We start from the raw sequence: 16,162 nt of genomic DNA, 5'->3' as shown, positions 1-16,162 counted from the left end.
CGGGCGACCCCTTATTCTGAGACTATGCCCCCTAGTTTTAGATTCCCCCATGAGGGGTAACATCCTCTCAGCATCTACCCTATCGAGTCCCCTCAGAATCTTGTATGTTTCAATAAGATATTGTAATTCTTATAACTTCACAACTAATTCTGACATTAGGAGTTTCTGTATTTAAGGAACTTGTTATAGTTGATGTATGTACACAAATATTAATTACTTAAGTATCCTTAATCACTTTAAAGGAATTAACACGTCTCCTGGAAGAGAAGAACTTGTCTTATAAACTGGATTGAGTTTTTTGAGGAAGTTACTTGATTATTGGATGAGGTAATCGATTGACATTGTCTACCTGGATTGTCAGAAAGCTTTTGATAAGGTACCTAACACTAGGTTACTTCACAAGATAGAATCTTGTAGTGTCAGTGAGAATTTGATATGCTGGATTAAAAGTTGGCTCTAATCCTGCAGGCAAAAAGTTATAGTCACTGTGGATCAGCCTGGAGGCAGGTTACTAGTGATGTCCCTCAGGGATCGGTGTTAATCCCACTGCTGTTCACTTTTTATTAATGACCTGGACAGTGGTGTTAAGGAAGTGGTCAGTAAGTTTGCAGATGACTCTGAAATCTGTGCAAGGGTTGAAACTATAGAGGAGTACAATCTTCTGCAAAAAGATTTAGATGTGCTAGGGGAATGGGCTAAACAATTGCAAATGGCATTTAACATAGACAAATGCAGTTTGAAGCATGGAGGTAGGACCAATACAGAATCTACTTATTTACAGGAAATGATATTGAAAGCAGTTGAGAGAGAAAAGGATATAGGTGTTGTGCACAGGTCACTGAAGGATCATGATCAATGCAGAGAAGCCCTGACCAAAGCAAACAAGGTATTGGGTTTTATTAGTAGAATTTGTACAGAATGGTTCTGTCATTATACAGGTTGTTGGTAAGACTGCATCTGGAGTACTCTGGTCAGTTTCAGTCCTCATACATGGCAGGTGATATAGTGGCCTTGGAAAAGGTTCGGAGGAGAGCTACAAGAATGATTCCTAGCTTAAAGAAGCTTAGTTACTCCAATAGGCTTAAAGTGCTGGTCTATTTACTTTAGAGCAGCAAAGATTTAGAGGTGACCTGATAGAAGTGTATAAAATTTTGAAAGGGCTGGATTAAGTATCGATAGATTATTTCAGTTTGACAGATTGGGGAGGACGAGGGGACATGCTTTTAAACTAATTAAGTGGGGAATAGGCAGTTCATCTTTGCACAGAGTAGTGAGCCTCTGGAATGCATTACCGGCTTGTGGGGGTGTATGCTGACTCTGCACGCCTTCAAGAGGGAGCTGGACTGGTTCTTGGCTGGGGCAGAGATCGTATCATATAAAAGGTAAGTGGATTAACAGTTAATGTATGCATGGTCAATGTTATTCCTATATTTAAAAAGAGAGATAGAACAAGTCCAGGGAACCATAGACCAGTTAGCTTAATGTCGGAGGTAGGAAAGATAATGGAATTTTTACTCAAAGATGTAATAGAGAAACATCTAGAAACCAAAAATATAATAGTCAGCATGGATTTCAAAAGGGAAAGTCATGCTTGATGAACCTTCTTCAATTCTTTGAAGAAATAATAGAGTAGAGAAGGGTAATGTAGTATATGTAATATATTTGGATTTTCAAAATGCCTTCGATAAGATATTGCATAGTGGACACATGACTAAGGTCAGAGCATGTGGAGTCGGGACAAGTAGCAGAATGGATAGCAACTGACTACAAAGCAGAAAAGAGAGTAGGGGTTAAAGGTAGTAACTTGGATTGGCAAAAGGTGGGAAGTGGTGATCCACAAGGATCAGTGCTGGGACCACTGTTCACAATTTACATTAACAATTTGGACTCTGGAATCAGAAGTACAATTTCAAAATTTACGCACGACATCAAATTCGGGGGTATAGTTGATACTGAGGAAGAATGCAACAAAATATGAAGACATTAATAAACTTGCAGAATGGGCATGTAATTGGCAAATGAATTTGATTATAGAAAGGTGTGAGGTGGTGCATTTTGGTAGGAAGAATAAGGAAACCACTTACTGCTTGGATAATAAGAGTCTAAATGGAATAGAGAAGCAAAGGGATCTAGGGGTACAGATACATAAATCACTAAAAGTAGCAACATAGATTAATAAGGCCATAAAAAAGGCAAATCAAGCACTAGGATTTATTTCTTGAGGGATAGAATTGAAAAGCAGAGAAGTTAAGTTAAACTTGTATAGAACCTTGCTTAGTCCACACTTGGAGTTCTGTGAACAGTTCTGGTCTCCATATTATAAAAAGGATATGGAGGCACTGGAGAAGGTGCAAAAACGATTCACAAGGATGATACCAGAACTGAGAGGATATACTTATTAGGAAAGGCTGAACAGGCTGGGACTCTTTTCTCTAGAAAAGAGAAGGCTGAGGGGTGACCTGATAGAGGCCTTTAAGATAAGGAAAGGGCTTGATGGGGTAGATGCAGAGAAAATGTTTACTTTTGTGGGGGAGTCCAAAACCAGGGGTTATAAATATGAGATAGTCACTAATAAATCCAATAGGAAATTCAGGAGAAACTTCTTTACCCAAAGAGTGGTAGGAATGTGGTCGTGCTACCACAAGGAGTAGTTGAGGCGAATAGCATAGATGCATTTAAGGGGAAGCTAGATACGTACATCAGGGAGAAAGGAATAGAAGGGTATGCTGATCGGGTTAGGTGAAGAGGGGTGGCAAGTGGCTCATGTGGAGGATAAACACCAGCATAGACCAGTTGGGTCGAATGGCCTGTTTCTGTGCCGTAGACTCTAGGGGTAATTTTAACCCCCAGGAACGGGTGGGTTGGGGGCAGGTGGGCAGTAAAAATAGTTTGTTTTTGGAGCCGACTTGGAAGCGCCCACTTCCGGGTGTAACCCAGATGCATTTGGATGCATGCTCGCAACAGAAACCTGGAAGTCCCGTCCCCACTTAAAGCCAGTGGGCCGATATTTAAAGGGGCAATGTACCTCATTGTGATAGTTGAGGCACTTAATTTTTTGTGTATTTGTCAAAAGAATTTTACCTTTCCTGTTCGGGTTTCCCATCGCTTCTGATTCACATCAGGTGAAAGCAGTGGGAAGGGCTAGATCCATGAGGTGAGCACCTTTATTGCACTTCTGGACCAGGAGGAGCAGGAGTGCTTCATCCAGGCCAACAAGCTCACCTGACGTGATTGGACACCACCCCCCCCCCCCCCCCCACCCACCGCGATGGGGGACAACCCCCCCCCGATCTTCTCCAAGGCCCACCCGATGTTATCCACATCCTCCCACCTGCCCCTCCAATTTCTTCCACGGCCTGCAATCTCTTTTCCCCCCCCCTCCTCCCACCCTCCGATTCGCGGCTCCTTTCCCTTCCAACAGGCAGGCAGCCAGCCTGTCAATCTGGCTGCCTGGCGTTTGGGAAATCCGGAAGTACAAATAGAATAGAATCGTTACAGCACAGAAGGAGGCCATTCGGCCCATTGAGCCTGTGCCAGCTCTTTGTAAGAGCAATCCAGTTAGTCCCATTCCCCCGCTCTTTCCCCGTAAAGGTAAAATCTTACGTTAATTGAGATCCGATCGCAGATTGCGACGTACTCACTTGACTTCCAGGTTCCCCACACGAATATCTACGCATGCACTGGGTTCCTGGCTCCAAGCTAAAACCATGCCCTATGTAACTCGAATATATATATATAAAATAAATAAATAATCTCCTGTACTAGGTTTGATTGCCTGAGGGGGGTCAGAGATGAATTTTTCAGATTTCCCCCCCCCCTTATTGGCCCTGGATTTTTTCCCCCCGTTTTCTTGTCTCTCCCAAGAGATTATATGGCTGCCGCGGGGGTGGGGGTCGCAAGTGTCTGGTCATTATGCTCCAGGTATCAGGAATGTGGGGTAGGCTTGATGAACTAGCTGGTCTTTTCTGTATTTTCGTATATGGAAAAATGCACTCTGTGGTGTGGTACTGAGCCATGTAGACCGGGAAGGTCCCAGGTTTTATCCATCGAGTTGAGTTAGCTGATCACGCTCAGGTTAGTGCTGGGAGGAGGGACAGGGTTACGAACTTACAAAAATGATGGGAAAAAAAAGATGGTCTATTGAGCCTGTCCTATAAAGTCATGTTGCAATTAAGCATCATGATTCCCAATTCTCCACCTACTAGCAGCCGTGTATTCTCCCCTGAAAGGCAAAAAAAAGAATAAAAACTCCAGACCAATTTAGGGAAAAAAATTCCAGGAAATTTCTCTCTAACCCCTGAAAGAGATCAAAACGTGTTCCAGGAGACCACAGTGATCGTGAAGCACACCATCCACCTTCTCACCTACCAGTACTATCAGCCTCGCCCAGGAACTTGTCCAGCTCCCTTGAACATTTGCAGCAACTCTGCACAAGCTGGCAACTTGTTGTACAGGTCAATTACCCTGTGTTTATGTATCATATACACATGTTCCCTAGTTCTCCCTGACCGATCTGATTCATAGTCTATCCCCTGTCTCATCAGTCTCATGCCTTCATTATTCAAATCTCCGGTAACACTAAACTATGTCTTTTTCTCTAGAAAAGTAATCACAATAGGCTTAGAGAACTAAGGCCTTCAAACTTTTAATTGTTCTAGTGACCCTCCTCTGAATCTTTTCTAGGGTCCCTATATCAGCTATCATGTGAGGAGATCACAACTGAACACAGCATTCTAGCTGAGGACTAATCTAAGTCTTGTACAAGGACATGATAGTACTCTTTGTTTCATACTACAGTAGTTTGCCTTAATACTACTTCTCAGTACTCTAGTGCCACAAAGCTGTATTGGAGGTCAATAATCATAATCCTGTAGCGACTCAACCATTACACTTCCTTGGTCTCTTTCTTGTTCAACAGCCTTGGGTTTGGAGTCCTGCGTGGTTTTTCATGCCTGGTGTTCGCCTTACCCACATGCTAAAAAGTAAATATTGGAAATTTGCAGTCTGTTAACTTTTATTTTTCACCGCAAGTTGACTGACCTGCTCTATGTCACTAGCAATATATGCTTTTATTTGACTTCCACTATTCATAATTTCATTTTTTAATTTGCCTTAATATACACACTTTTTCCTCACTTCACTTCATTGTGAAGTTGGAGGGGAGAGAGAGATGAAGTGGGAAGAGGGCTGGGCAAAGCTGTCAATCACTCGCGTGGAGCCCCGCCCCTGCCTGGGGTGCGTCATATCCGCGCGGCGCGGGCTGGCGACTTCCTCTTCGGATGGTGGCTGTTGGCGGTGGCGGTGCGCGAGCGGGCGGCTGAGAGGATCCGAGTCCATCCGCCACCATGAGCGAGCAGATGACCCTCCGGGGCACGCTCAAGGGCCACAGCGGCTGGGTCACCCAGATCGCCACCACACCGCGGTTCCCAGACATCATCCTGTCGGCGTCCCGAGGTACCGGAGAGAGAGTGAGAGAAGGGGGGGTGGGGATGAGGGAGGGTGAGGAGGCCGCGGCCTCGTGGTAAAGGCCGCGTCGCACCGCCCCGGACTCGGGTACTCGCGGCGGCGGTGGCGGGCGGGCGGGCAGAGACAGCCGGGCGGCCGACACGGTGTCGGTCGAGCGGGCCTGGAGCTGAGGGCCCGGGGCCCCGTCTCATCGCCGCGCGGATGGGCCCGGGCTGTACCCGCAAGTCACTCGGTGAGCTGCGTGATGAAGGAGCCGCTTTGAGGGGACGGTTTAAGGCGGGAGCGGCCTGTCCTGGTGCGGATCCCCACCGCGTGTCGGACTTAACCCGGGTGCCACGTGGACCGATCCAGTTCTAAACACCCCCCCCCCCCCACAGATAGGCGCGAGGGGACTGGTTGTCGGTGTAATGGTTTTAAATTCGGGGTTTATAACGATCGTGGTCGGTGTAATTTCCGAACTCCCCTTGTCGTTAACTTGCAGTTAGCAGATTTGCGCGGTGTTTGTCGCCCGTTTTTACAGCCCGGCCTTGACAAGAAGCTCTGCACATGCAGACTGGCGCTTTGTCACCCTGCAACCTTGAGCCAAACCGGGCTCGGCGCAAGTTACGAGTGAAATTCTTGCCTATTGTGCTGGGTAATATTTAGTAGTAGCTTGAAAGTGTCTAAATGTCCGTTTGATTTCTTTTTTAAAAAAACAGATAAAACGCTTATCATGTGGAAGTTGACCAGGGATGAAACAAATTATGGTGTACCCCAGCATGCGATGTACGGTCACTCCCATTTTGTCAGTGATGTGGTCATCTCTTCTGATGGACAGTTTGCTCTGTCTGGATCGTGGGATGGCACTTTGAGGCTGTGGGACCTGACAACGTAAGTTTGGACGGTTACTGTTTTTTTAAAAAGATGGCCCTATAGTAGTGTAGAGGTCAGTTGGTGAACTTTTAGCAGTAATTCCTATTTAGGATGTCTTGAAAACGAATCTAATGTATGAGATGTATCGAGAAACTAATTTAGTGTACAGGTACTCAGACCCATTTTTTAAAAAACACATGGATGTGTTGTATAACATCTTCTGGTGTAGGAGATTTTACAGGTTTTGCTTGCAAAGAAAATCTTTTGAGTGGAGTTGCATGTTGCCACCCAGGACCACCTCCATCAGAAAGGAATCAGCCATTGAATTGGGGGAGCGGGCTTGTGCAGTTTGATCTGTGGGCGCAATACAAAGCTGCCATATGTTTCATTTATTATATGGTGATGTAAATGGCCCTTCTTCATGTGTGCTCATAGTCAGTTCATGCAAGAGGTGGTTTGCTTGGGTGGGATGCGGCGGGGGCTGAGCTTAATATTTTCATCTGGCATCCATGCATGCTCAGCGGGATATGGTCACTAGTGCTCAGAGCCAGGAAATACTTCACTTTCTTCCCCCAAAGACCACCATTATTCCTATTTTGGGGAGTCCTGATTTTGTGGCTGGGCTATTCGTCTTAAACAGCCGAGCCAATTGGAATAAGATTTTAAAGAAATACAAGTGACATGTTTAGACGTTGCCAATTTGCTGCATGTGCATGTCCCACATAAGAGACTGTTAGCTAAGATAGAAGCCCATGGAATCGAGGTAAAAGTACGGACTTGGTTAGGAAGTTGGCTGAGCAAAAGGCGACAGAGTAGGGATAATGGGTAGGTACTCACATTGGCAGGATGTGACTAGTGGAGTCCCGCAGGGATCTGTCTTGGGCCCTCAATTATTCACATTTGTTAACGACTTAGATGAAGGCATAGAAAGTCTCATATCTAAGTTTGCCGATGACACAAAGATTGGTGGTATTGTAAGCAGTGTAGATGAAAACATAAAATTACAAAGCGATATTGATAGACTACGTGAATGGGCAAAACTGCGGCAAATGGAATTCAATGTAGACAAATGTGAGGTCATCCACTTTGGATCAAAAAAGGATAGAACAGGGTACTTTCTAAATGGTAAAAAGTTAAAAACAGTGGATGTCCAAAGGGACTTAGGGGTTCAGGTACATACATCATTGAAGTGTCATGATCAGGTGCAGAAAATAATCAATAAGGCTAATGGAATGCTGGCCTTTATATCTAGAGCACAAGGGGGCAGAAGTTATGCTGCAGCTATACAAAACCCTGGTTAGACCGCACCTCGAGTACTGTGAGCAGTTCTGGGGCACCGTACCTTCGGAAGTCATATTGGTTTTGGAGGGAGTGCAGCTTAGGTTTACTAGAATGATACCCGGATTTCAAGGGTTAAGTTACGAGGAGAGATTACACATATTGGGGTTGTATTCTCTGGAGTTTCGAAGGTTTCCGCTGGTTGGGGAGTCTAGGAGTAGGGGGCAGGCTAAAAATTAGAGCCAGACCTTTCAGGAGAGAGATTAGAAAACATTTCTACACACAAAGGGTGGTAGAAGTTTGGAACTCTCTTCCGCAAACGGCAATTGATACTAGCTCAATTGCTAAATTTAAATCTGAGATAGATAGCTTTTTGGCAACCAAAGGTATTAAGGGATATGGGCCAAAGGCATGTATATGGAGTTAGATCAGAGATCAGCCATGATCTTATCAAATGGCGGAGCAGGCACAAGGGGCTGAATGGCCTACTCATTTTCCTATGATTTATAGTAAAGTGAACTGGCGACTTCAAAGCAACCTCATCAAGCTACATTTAATTTTTTTTTGGTTTTCTTTAAACAGTGGAGAATGTACCCGCCAATTTGTTGGCCACACTAAAGATGTTCTGAGCGTTGCCTTCTCTGCAGACAACCGTCAGATTGTGTCTGGCTCTCGTGACAAAACGATCAAGCTGTGGAACACTCTGGGAGTGTGTAAATACACCATACAGGTACATATCAACCTCTTTCTTATCGTGTCTCTTAACTGGAGCAGTTTATTTAACAACCTTGTTTTCAGTGGAAATTTTAAAAAAATGTTTCTAGTACATAGGCTCTATAGTAGATACTTAAATGTATATCTAGATGATTGATACGCTGGTTTTCGTACGCAATTCAGGTTACCCGGTGATTAAAATTTGGTCACATAATTTGAGTTATCCTTTTTATAAGGAGAAGACTACCTGTCCTGCAAATATGAGGGTTTCCTGTGTTGGTTAATAGAACAATATCCTTTATTGTATATTAACACAAACTAAATTTTCTAAACTATTATTTCTCTCCTAATTAGGAAGATGGACACACTGAATGGACATCTTGTGTCCGCTTCTCTCCAAACAACAGTAATCCAATCATTGTTTCCTGTGGCTGGGACAAGCTAGTAAAGGTAAGAGAACACTGCTGTAGTTTACTGGTTAGATAATCCATGTGTGTCTCATCAAGCAATGTGGATTAATTAAAAGGAAGAAAATGCAAATTCTGGATTAATTGTTGTTTACTTTATTTTCTTTTCACAGCTACGCCTTGAGATAATATCTCAGATGTTTGCCTTTAAGAATGGTCTGGACACGCTTTAAGCTGCATCGTCCTCGTTTCCACACACTTGCCCTGTGTATACAGACTTGAAAATATGGAAGCAAATGGGATTTTAGTTTAAAGGTGTGTGTTCCAGCCCTTCTTAAAGGTGAGTGCTTTGCTCTACTATCTTTTTTCTATTGTAGCTCCTCTTTCTGTCAAAAACTAATAAGATACTTAACCCAGCTAATCTTTTAAATTTCTAGTTTTGGCATCAGCGATAGTGTTGCAAAAGAGATATATAAAGGATTAAGATGAATATACATGTCCGATGATTAGAACTTTTTCACTGCTGTTCACATCATGATTTGCTGTGATTATTATGTTGTAAAGCTGAGGACATGTAATCAAGTAGAATAAATAGCTTTAGTCTTGGCTTTTAGAACTGTGACGAACCTCCAGTAATGGTTTTGAAATGTTAGGGCAAAAAGCTAGTATTTGGATTCTGACTTGTGTCAGGTTTTTGTATTCAATCAGTGATTTAACTAGTACATTTTATTCCTTCAGCAAGCATTATGCTGATTTTGTGATGTTTTTTCCATCCTGATCACTAGGTTTGGAACCTTACAAACTGCAAATTGAAGACCAACCACATTGGTCACACTGGGTACCTGAATTCTGTGGCAGTCTCCCCTGATGGATCTCTGTGTGCCTCAGGAGGAAAGGTATGCACTTTTACTGCACTGCCTTTAATGATTCTTGTTTTAGGTTATGATTTGGTTTTGTATGCATGCTAGCTAAGTTTAACATGAAAACAAAAGAATTCTGAAATACAATGGATATTGCAGAATTGACCTGTTAGGAAATTGTGGCATTTATAAAAGACTTACTTGACAGCAGTGTTGTCGGGGCTTATTTAGTGTATTATGCTGATGGAAAATTGTACTGCTGTGTGATTTTGCAGTTCATGATGCAATATGCAGATTTTACATAGCTTCCCTTCTGGCTGCATCTACTCCTGAGGAATGCTGTTAATCAGAATGACTTCTGATATCCTCTTACGCAAGGTTGTCTCTTAAGCTTTTGAATCAGTTGCAAAGCCGTTGCCGATTTTCTTTCTCTTGCAAACCCAAATTCAACTCCGATTCTCCCTGGAGGACTGGAAGAGCCTGCTCTCTAATTTGAATTTTCATCAGTTAATGCTGGCTGAAAATTGAATTTCTGGGTTATTTGTGAATAAAATTGCTGGTGAGAATATTGCTGTTTAAGTAGTGAAATGAAGTAGACTTAACTACTAGGTCTTCATTTGTATTGAATTAAGACTTTTATCTGAAGATCTTTAAATTTTTGAAGAGTAAGCACTTCATTTGAAAGGAATTCTAGCTTTTTTGACTGCTGTTAATGTATTTTAATGGTTTGTCCACAAATAATTTTGTAGGACGGTCAAGCTCTTCTGTGGGATCTGAATGAAGGGAAACACTTGTACACCCTGGATGGTGGGGCCGTCATCAATGCATTGTGCTTCAGCCCCAACAGATACTGGCTTTGTGCTGCTACTGGTCCCAGCATCAGGATCTGGGTAGGTCACTGCTGTCATATAAAATTTGCATTTTGATTTTTAATTTTGGGTAGGTGTGCAGTGATGCAAATTGCTGAAGATTGACCACTTTTTTTAAAAATGTCCTTATGCAGAACTGTTGGCTGTGATGAATCTCTCATGCTTTTCTGAGATCATATCTGCAGAAACTTCAGAGGCTGTTCCTGAGCTAACTTAACATTTCCGAAACGGATTGGGGGGATACACTTTATAACATTTTCCACTGTTCTATACCAAGGTGGCTTGGGTGAAAAGACGATAACTACCATTTTCTTGAAGTTATTGTGGCAGTCTTATTGCTCGATGCCCATAACTGCACCTGGAAATGTTTGTATTACCGAAGATTCCAGGAGAAAGAAAACGGGGCAGTGGATTTGCAGCTTTGAGTTCCTGTTTGGGGGATAAGGGATAAGTTGGAGACACTGGCGGAAGAGTGTAATGCGATGTATTTTTCTTTTGGGGTGTATGGGTGTGTGCCTTGGAGCATCTGAGCCAAATGTTTATTTCCCTGTTGCTAACAGATTTTGATCTCGAAGCTTGGGCTTTGAGGGCCTGAGTTTGGGGCTACATGGTCCCAGTGTTGCTGGTAGACATTTTGTTTTACTGCATTAAGAGTACATTTCCATTCCACACTGTCTAGCCTTTATGGTATAATAGTATCCTCTAGCATCAGTATCCACTGACTAATTTTGTTGTGCACATTTTGAAGCCTGGCTGGGCTTTGTGAACAAAAGTCAGGTGTAGTTAACCTCACAGCTTTGCATTTTTTATTACATATTTTGGTTTATTGTATAGTCCTTCTGGATTTCCTTGTGTTTTCAGCCTTTTGATTTGTACATTGAAGTCTGAATTTGTGAAATGTGCGGGAATGAAAACAAAGCTTAATATGCATGGCTGTTGAAACTCATTCTTTCTTCCCTAAAAGGATTTGGAGGGCAAGATCATAGTTGATGAACTACGTCAAGAAGTTATCAGCACCAACAGCAAGGCTGAGCCACCGCAGTGCACAGCACTAGCCTGGTCTGCTGACGGTCAGGTAGTTGAGTTCTGTTCTATTTTTATTCACTTTTTATTGGGTAGTGCTCAACTGAGCGATTATAGTCTAGATGTTCATGACTGTCCCATTGATTATACTTTGTCACTAACTACCCAGCTGACCCTGTAAGGGGCAGGATTATAAACCTATTGAAATGAGGGTACAGTCCAGAAGTGCTGTGGAGTTGGTGGTGTACCATTGCAACTTTGACAAAACCTGTTTTATCTAGTAATTTTGGTGTAGCACCTTTTTAAAAAAAAAGCAGAACCAAATAGGAATCTACATCTAGAAGCCAGATTAGCAAAGATGTGTAATAAAATCACAAATTTAAAGATTTACAGGTTTGTGAAATACAAAGTCTCAAATGAATGTGTATTGGCAAGCATTCGTATTTTGGTGTGTTTCTCTGAACTCCTTGCTGATGGCTAACTTTTTTTTTTCCCTCCACAGACCCTGTTCGCAGGTTACACTGATAACTTAATCCGTGTCTGGCAAGTAACTATTGGGACCAAATGAAAATGTTTCCTTTCTGTTGGAGAGGAATGGAATAAATTAACTGCTGATGTCTTGCAACATGCTATTTTCATAAACCAAAAATGAAAAGCAAATAAATTGGTCAGACAAAATGGTACAACTTTTGTAGTTGCTTGTGGACTTTTTTTTACTCTTTTTGGTGTGTTTCTATGGTCTCTGTTCTGCTCACTGCTCTAACTGAGGATCCCACCCCAAGTTCCCATTCTTGGGTCACTACTGGACCCATGACTTGATATATTCCTATGGTCAAATATCAGTTGTAATTTTACAGCTGTACAAAAAAAACGCAAATGGCTTTCCAGGCTTTCAAAGTTAAGGTGGGCGACTGCAACTCTCCTATGCAGATAATATCCTCAGTTAAGTGAAGTTCGAATATTCTGATCAGCAGGAACTAGCCAGATATGAATGCTGTTGCATTTCAATAAGTGTTGGCTGGTGTATGGAGAGACCAAACCCAATTGTACTGTATAAATAACAGCAGTTTCCTCACACAGCTAATTCTCCAGATCTTCCTCAGTTAAATATATCCCAATACCGATGGAAGAATTTTTTTTAATCCTCTTCTGAAGATCTTAACTGATGAGTACAGTTCCACATGTGCTGAGTGGGCCTATGGTACCTCAGTCAAATGGTCATGAGTATGTCATGACAAGCTAATTGAGTAAAATTGGGAATCACAGGCAAGCCCAATTGTAGCACCCGAAACTGCTACTGAGAGCAGCTTACTAAGTGTGCATCCTCCAACACCCATTATTACAGAGAGGCCTAAGGTGAGGAGTGAGGGGTAAAATGGTCTGTGCTATATATTTCTATGAAATCACTAATTTACCTGAAGTACCTTAACTACTTCAACACATCCACCTGCAGCCTGAGTTTGTGTGTTTGAGGTTGAATTAAAACCAAGATGGATTCAAACCAGTGCATCTGACAAAGGGATATAACACCCATTAATTTCGCCTCTACCTAGGAAGCAGCCTGAGCACAAAAGTTCATGGTTGTATTTGCTACCACCACTGTGACAGTAACACATTCTCGGGGGATGATACCCAACCCTTTGTCTGGAATGTGTAATTTGATCTAGTTATTGTCAGGCATTCAGAGTTCAGACAGGGCATAGTGCTAACACTAGAGTTCAGAGAACACACTGCTGATATTACTGAGTTCAGGTAGGAAGGTGTGAGGTCATGGAGAGATTTCAAAAGAATTTTAAAATCAAGGTGATGGTGAATAAGACTTGCTGCGAGTTAGGATACATGCAGCAAAGTTTTGGATAAGAAGTATATTGAGGATGGAAGCTGAGATGCTGGCCAGTAGAGCATTAGAATAGTCCAGTCTAAAGATAACAAAGGTGTGGATCGCAATTGAGCTGAGGCGGGGATGGAGACGTGTGTTACGGAAGTGGAATTAGGCAGCCTTGGTGATGGAGTAGCTATGTGGCCAGAAGCTCATCTCAGGGTCAAATGCCATGGTTGCAAACAGTTTGGTTCAGCCTCAAATAGTGGCTGGGGTGGGGGAGAATGGAGTCGGTGGCTAGGGAACGGAGTTTGCAGTGAGGATTAAGACAATGGCTTTGGTCTTCCCAATATTTAGGTGGAGGAGAGTACTGGATGTCGGACAAGCAGTGTGACAAATCAGACAATGCAGGTGGCGAGGTAGAGCTGGGTGTCATCAGCGTACATATGGAACCTAACGTGTTTTTGGATGATGTTGCCAAGAGGTAGCATTTAGATGAGAAATAGAAGGGGGTGAAGGATGGATAATTCAGAACTCCAGAGGTAACAGTGTGGGAGCGGGAAGAAAAGCCATTGCAAGTGTTTCTCTGGCTACGACTGGATAGATGATAAGAACCGGTCCCACCCAGCTGGATGACGGAGGAGGATGGTGTGATCAGCTGTGTCAAAGGCTGCAGACAGGTTGAGAAGGATGAGGAGGGATAGTTTACCATGGTCACAGTCACATGGGATGTCATTCGTGACTTTGGTAAGAGCCATTTCAGTACTGTAGCAGGGGCGGAAACCAGGGATTCAAAATGCAGGAAAGATCGGTACGGATTTGGGAGGCAACAACGTGTTCAAGGACTTTGGAGAGGAAAGCGAGGTTGGAGATGGTGGTTGTTTGCAAGGACAAGGGTCAAGGGTGGTTTTTTTTGAGGAGGGGGGTGATGACGGTAGATTTAAAGGGGAGGGGGACAGTAGCGGAGAGGGAACCGTTAATATCAGCTAACATGGAGGCCAGGAAGGGAATTTGGGTGGTCAGCAGTTTGCTGGAAATAGGATTGAGGGAGTAGGAGATAGATCTCATGATCAAGATGAACTCGGAGAGGGCTTGAGGGGCGATTCAGGGCTAGGGCAGGGGGAAGTTTGGCTAGGGGAATGGAGGGAAGCGGCATAACAGCTGAATGGATAGTCTAAATCTTAGTGACAAAGTAGTCCATGAACTCCTCGCATTTGTTGGAGGAGGCAATGGAGAGGGGTTTAAGAAGACAGTTTGTAGTGAAGAGAAGCCGCAGGTTACCTTTGCATTCCAGGATGATCCTGGATTAGTGAGCAGTTTTGGCAGAGGAGAGCAGGATTGTATAGAGCTTTATGTGGTCTAGCCAGATCTGGCGATGAATGGCTAAACCAGTTGTCCGCCATTAAAATTCAAGTCTGAGTTCCTTGGTCTTAAGGGAGCAGAGGTAAGGGCCGTACCAGGGGGAAAGAAAATAATGGTTTTAACGGGGACAGGAGCATCGGAGGTGACGGTGTGATTGAGCAGATTGGTAGTTGCAGAAATGTGCATGAAGGGCTGAAGGGCAGACATTTGGGAATTTGGAAGTGCCATTGTAAGTGACTTGGAGAGTTTTTCCCAGGGGCAAACACAGATGGAAGTGGGACTGGGAGGGGGATGTGGGTGGAGAGGGATAGAAGGAAATGATCAGATACGGCCTTATCCGCAATTGACACGATGAGAGTAGAGAGGCCACGTGAGATGGTGAGTTCGAGGGGCGGCCCTGAATATGGTAGGGGAGTTTTTTGGAGGGAGAGATTATAGGTCAGTGAACTCAGAGGTCAGAGGGCATGATGAGTTGAGATGAAGGTTGAAATCACAGGATGAGAAGTTGCTCGGTGCAGAGGCTGAGGGAGGAAAGCAGTGAAGATATTTCGGTGACAAACTTAGCGTGGTACTTGGGTGGGCGGTAGGGAATGAGGATTTTAAAGAAACAGTGAGAGGGGTGGATCAAGGTGAGATGCTCAAAGAAGAAGGTGTCAGAGTAGTAGGGGACAGACAAAGGTGTGATAAGGGCCACATCACCACCACGGCGGTCTGGGCAGGGCAAGTGGTGGAAGATATAGCCAGGCGGGGAGACTTCATTAAGGGGGAGGTGTCATCACTCGTCAGCCAGGTTTCCATCAAGGCAATGATGTTGATGCAATCATCCACAATAAGCTCATGGATGGCAAGGGCCTTGTTCACAAGTGAACGGACATTCTGGAGGGAGATGTGGAGAGGAGCGGTAATAGCTGATCGGCTAGCAGAGTCCACAGGGTCAGCGCTGGGAGGGGTGAGTGGGACGGGAAGGAGATTGACAAAATTAGCCCCCAACGGGCATGCTGGGCAGGAAAGTCGTGAGGGGTTAGGATGTGGCAGTTGGGGTTGCCGCTCGTAAGGAGGCAGCGACGAGTGCCTCGATGGACCCTTTGGCGGGTCATCTGAGAGGGAGTGAAGCCTGGGATGGTGGCAGGAGAGTAGAAAGGTCGAGGTGTGCTGAAGTGTTGGAGTGGGGATTTGTGGGGGCAGAGTTCTCGAGAGGGGAAAATGAAAGGAGGCATGACGACAGGAGGGGCCTCGGAGAGGTGAAGAGAAAAGGGGAATTGGAAGGGATGGGCTCGGGTCTGGAGTGGCAGCCAAAATGTGCATGCGAATAGATACAGGGAAACTCAAGTTACTTAGGCGTGGTTACATCGCAAGATTGGGCTAGATATGTCATAAACAGGGAATAGTGAGACACTAGGAGGCAATCTAAGGTTAAAGTCAGGTCCCGAGGTGGGATAAGGTTGACGTAGATAGGGTGGAGTCTTGCTTGGAGCATCAACAAACTGATATCCGGGTTCAGAAACAGCTGTG

The 16,162-nt window shown here is 44.0% G+C and overlaps 1 protein-coding gene across 1 annotated transcript; it reads left to right on the top strand.

Moving 5' to 3' along the window:
* Nucleotides 1–5,264: 5,264 nt before the first annotated feature.
* Nucleotides 5,265–12,155, top strand: LOC137325152 (small ribosomal subunit protein RACK1-like). Its single transcript, XM_067989931.1, has 8 exons — nucleotides 5,265–5,454; nucleotides 6,165–6,336; nucleotides 8,179–8,326; nucleotides 8,665–8,760; nucleotides 9,503–9,613; nucleotides 10,327–10,467; nucleotides 11,411–11,521; nucleotides 11,972–12,155. Exons 1-8 carry the CDS (start codon nucleotides 5,346–5,348, stop codon nucleotides 12,035–12,037), a joined length of 954 nt encoding a protein of 317 aa, XP_067846032.1. The 5' UTR covers nucleotides 5,265–5,345; the 3' UTR covers nucleotides 12,038–12,155.
* Nucleotides 12,156–16,162: the final 4,007 nt, after the last annotated feature.

Source organism: Heptranchias perlo, chromosome 1, assembly GCF_035084215.1.
Source record: "Heptranchias perlo isolate sHepPer1 chromosome 1, sHepPer1.hap1, whole genome shotgun sequence".
NCBI lineage: Eukaryota > Metazoa > Chordata > Chondrichthyes > Hexanchiformes > Hexanchidae > Heptranchias > Heptranchias perlo.
This window is presented reverse-complemented; position numbering and strand designations above follow the sequence as displayed.

Bases quoted from the DNA above. Each gene is read 5' to 3' on its own strand.
- LOC137325152 (XM_067989931.1), top strand. From the start codon at position 5,346: ATGAGCGAGCAGATGACCCTCCGGGGCACGCTCAAGGGCCACAGCGGC. The intron at 6,337-8,178 runs GTAAGTTTGGAC...TTCTTTAAACAG, and splicing joins AGGCTGTGGGACCTGACAAC to TGGAGAATGTACCCGCCAAT. The intron at 8,327-8,664 runs GTACATATCAAC...TCTCCTAATTAG, and splicing joins TGTGTAAATACACCATACAG to GAAGATGGACACACTGAATG.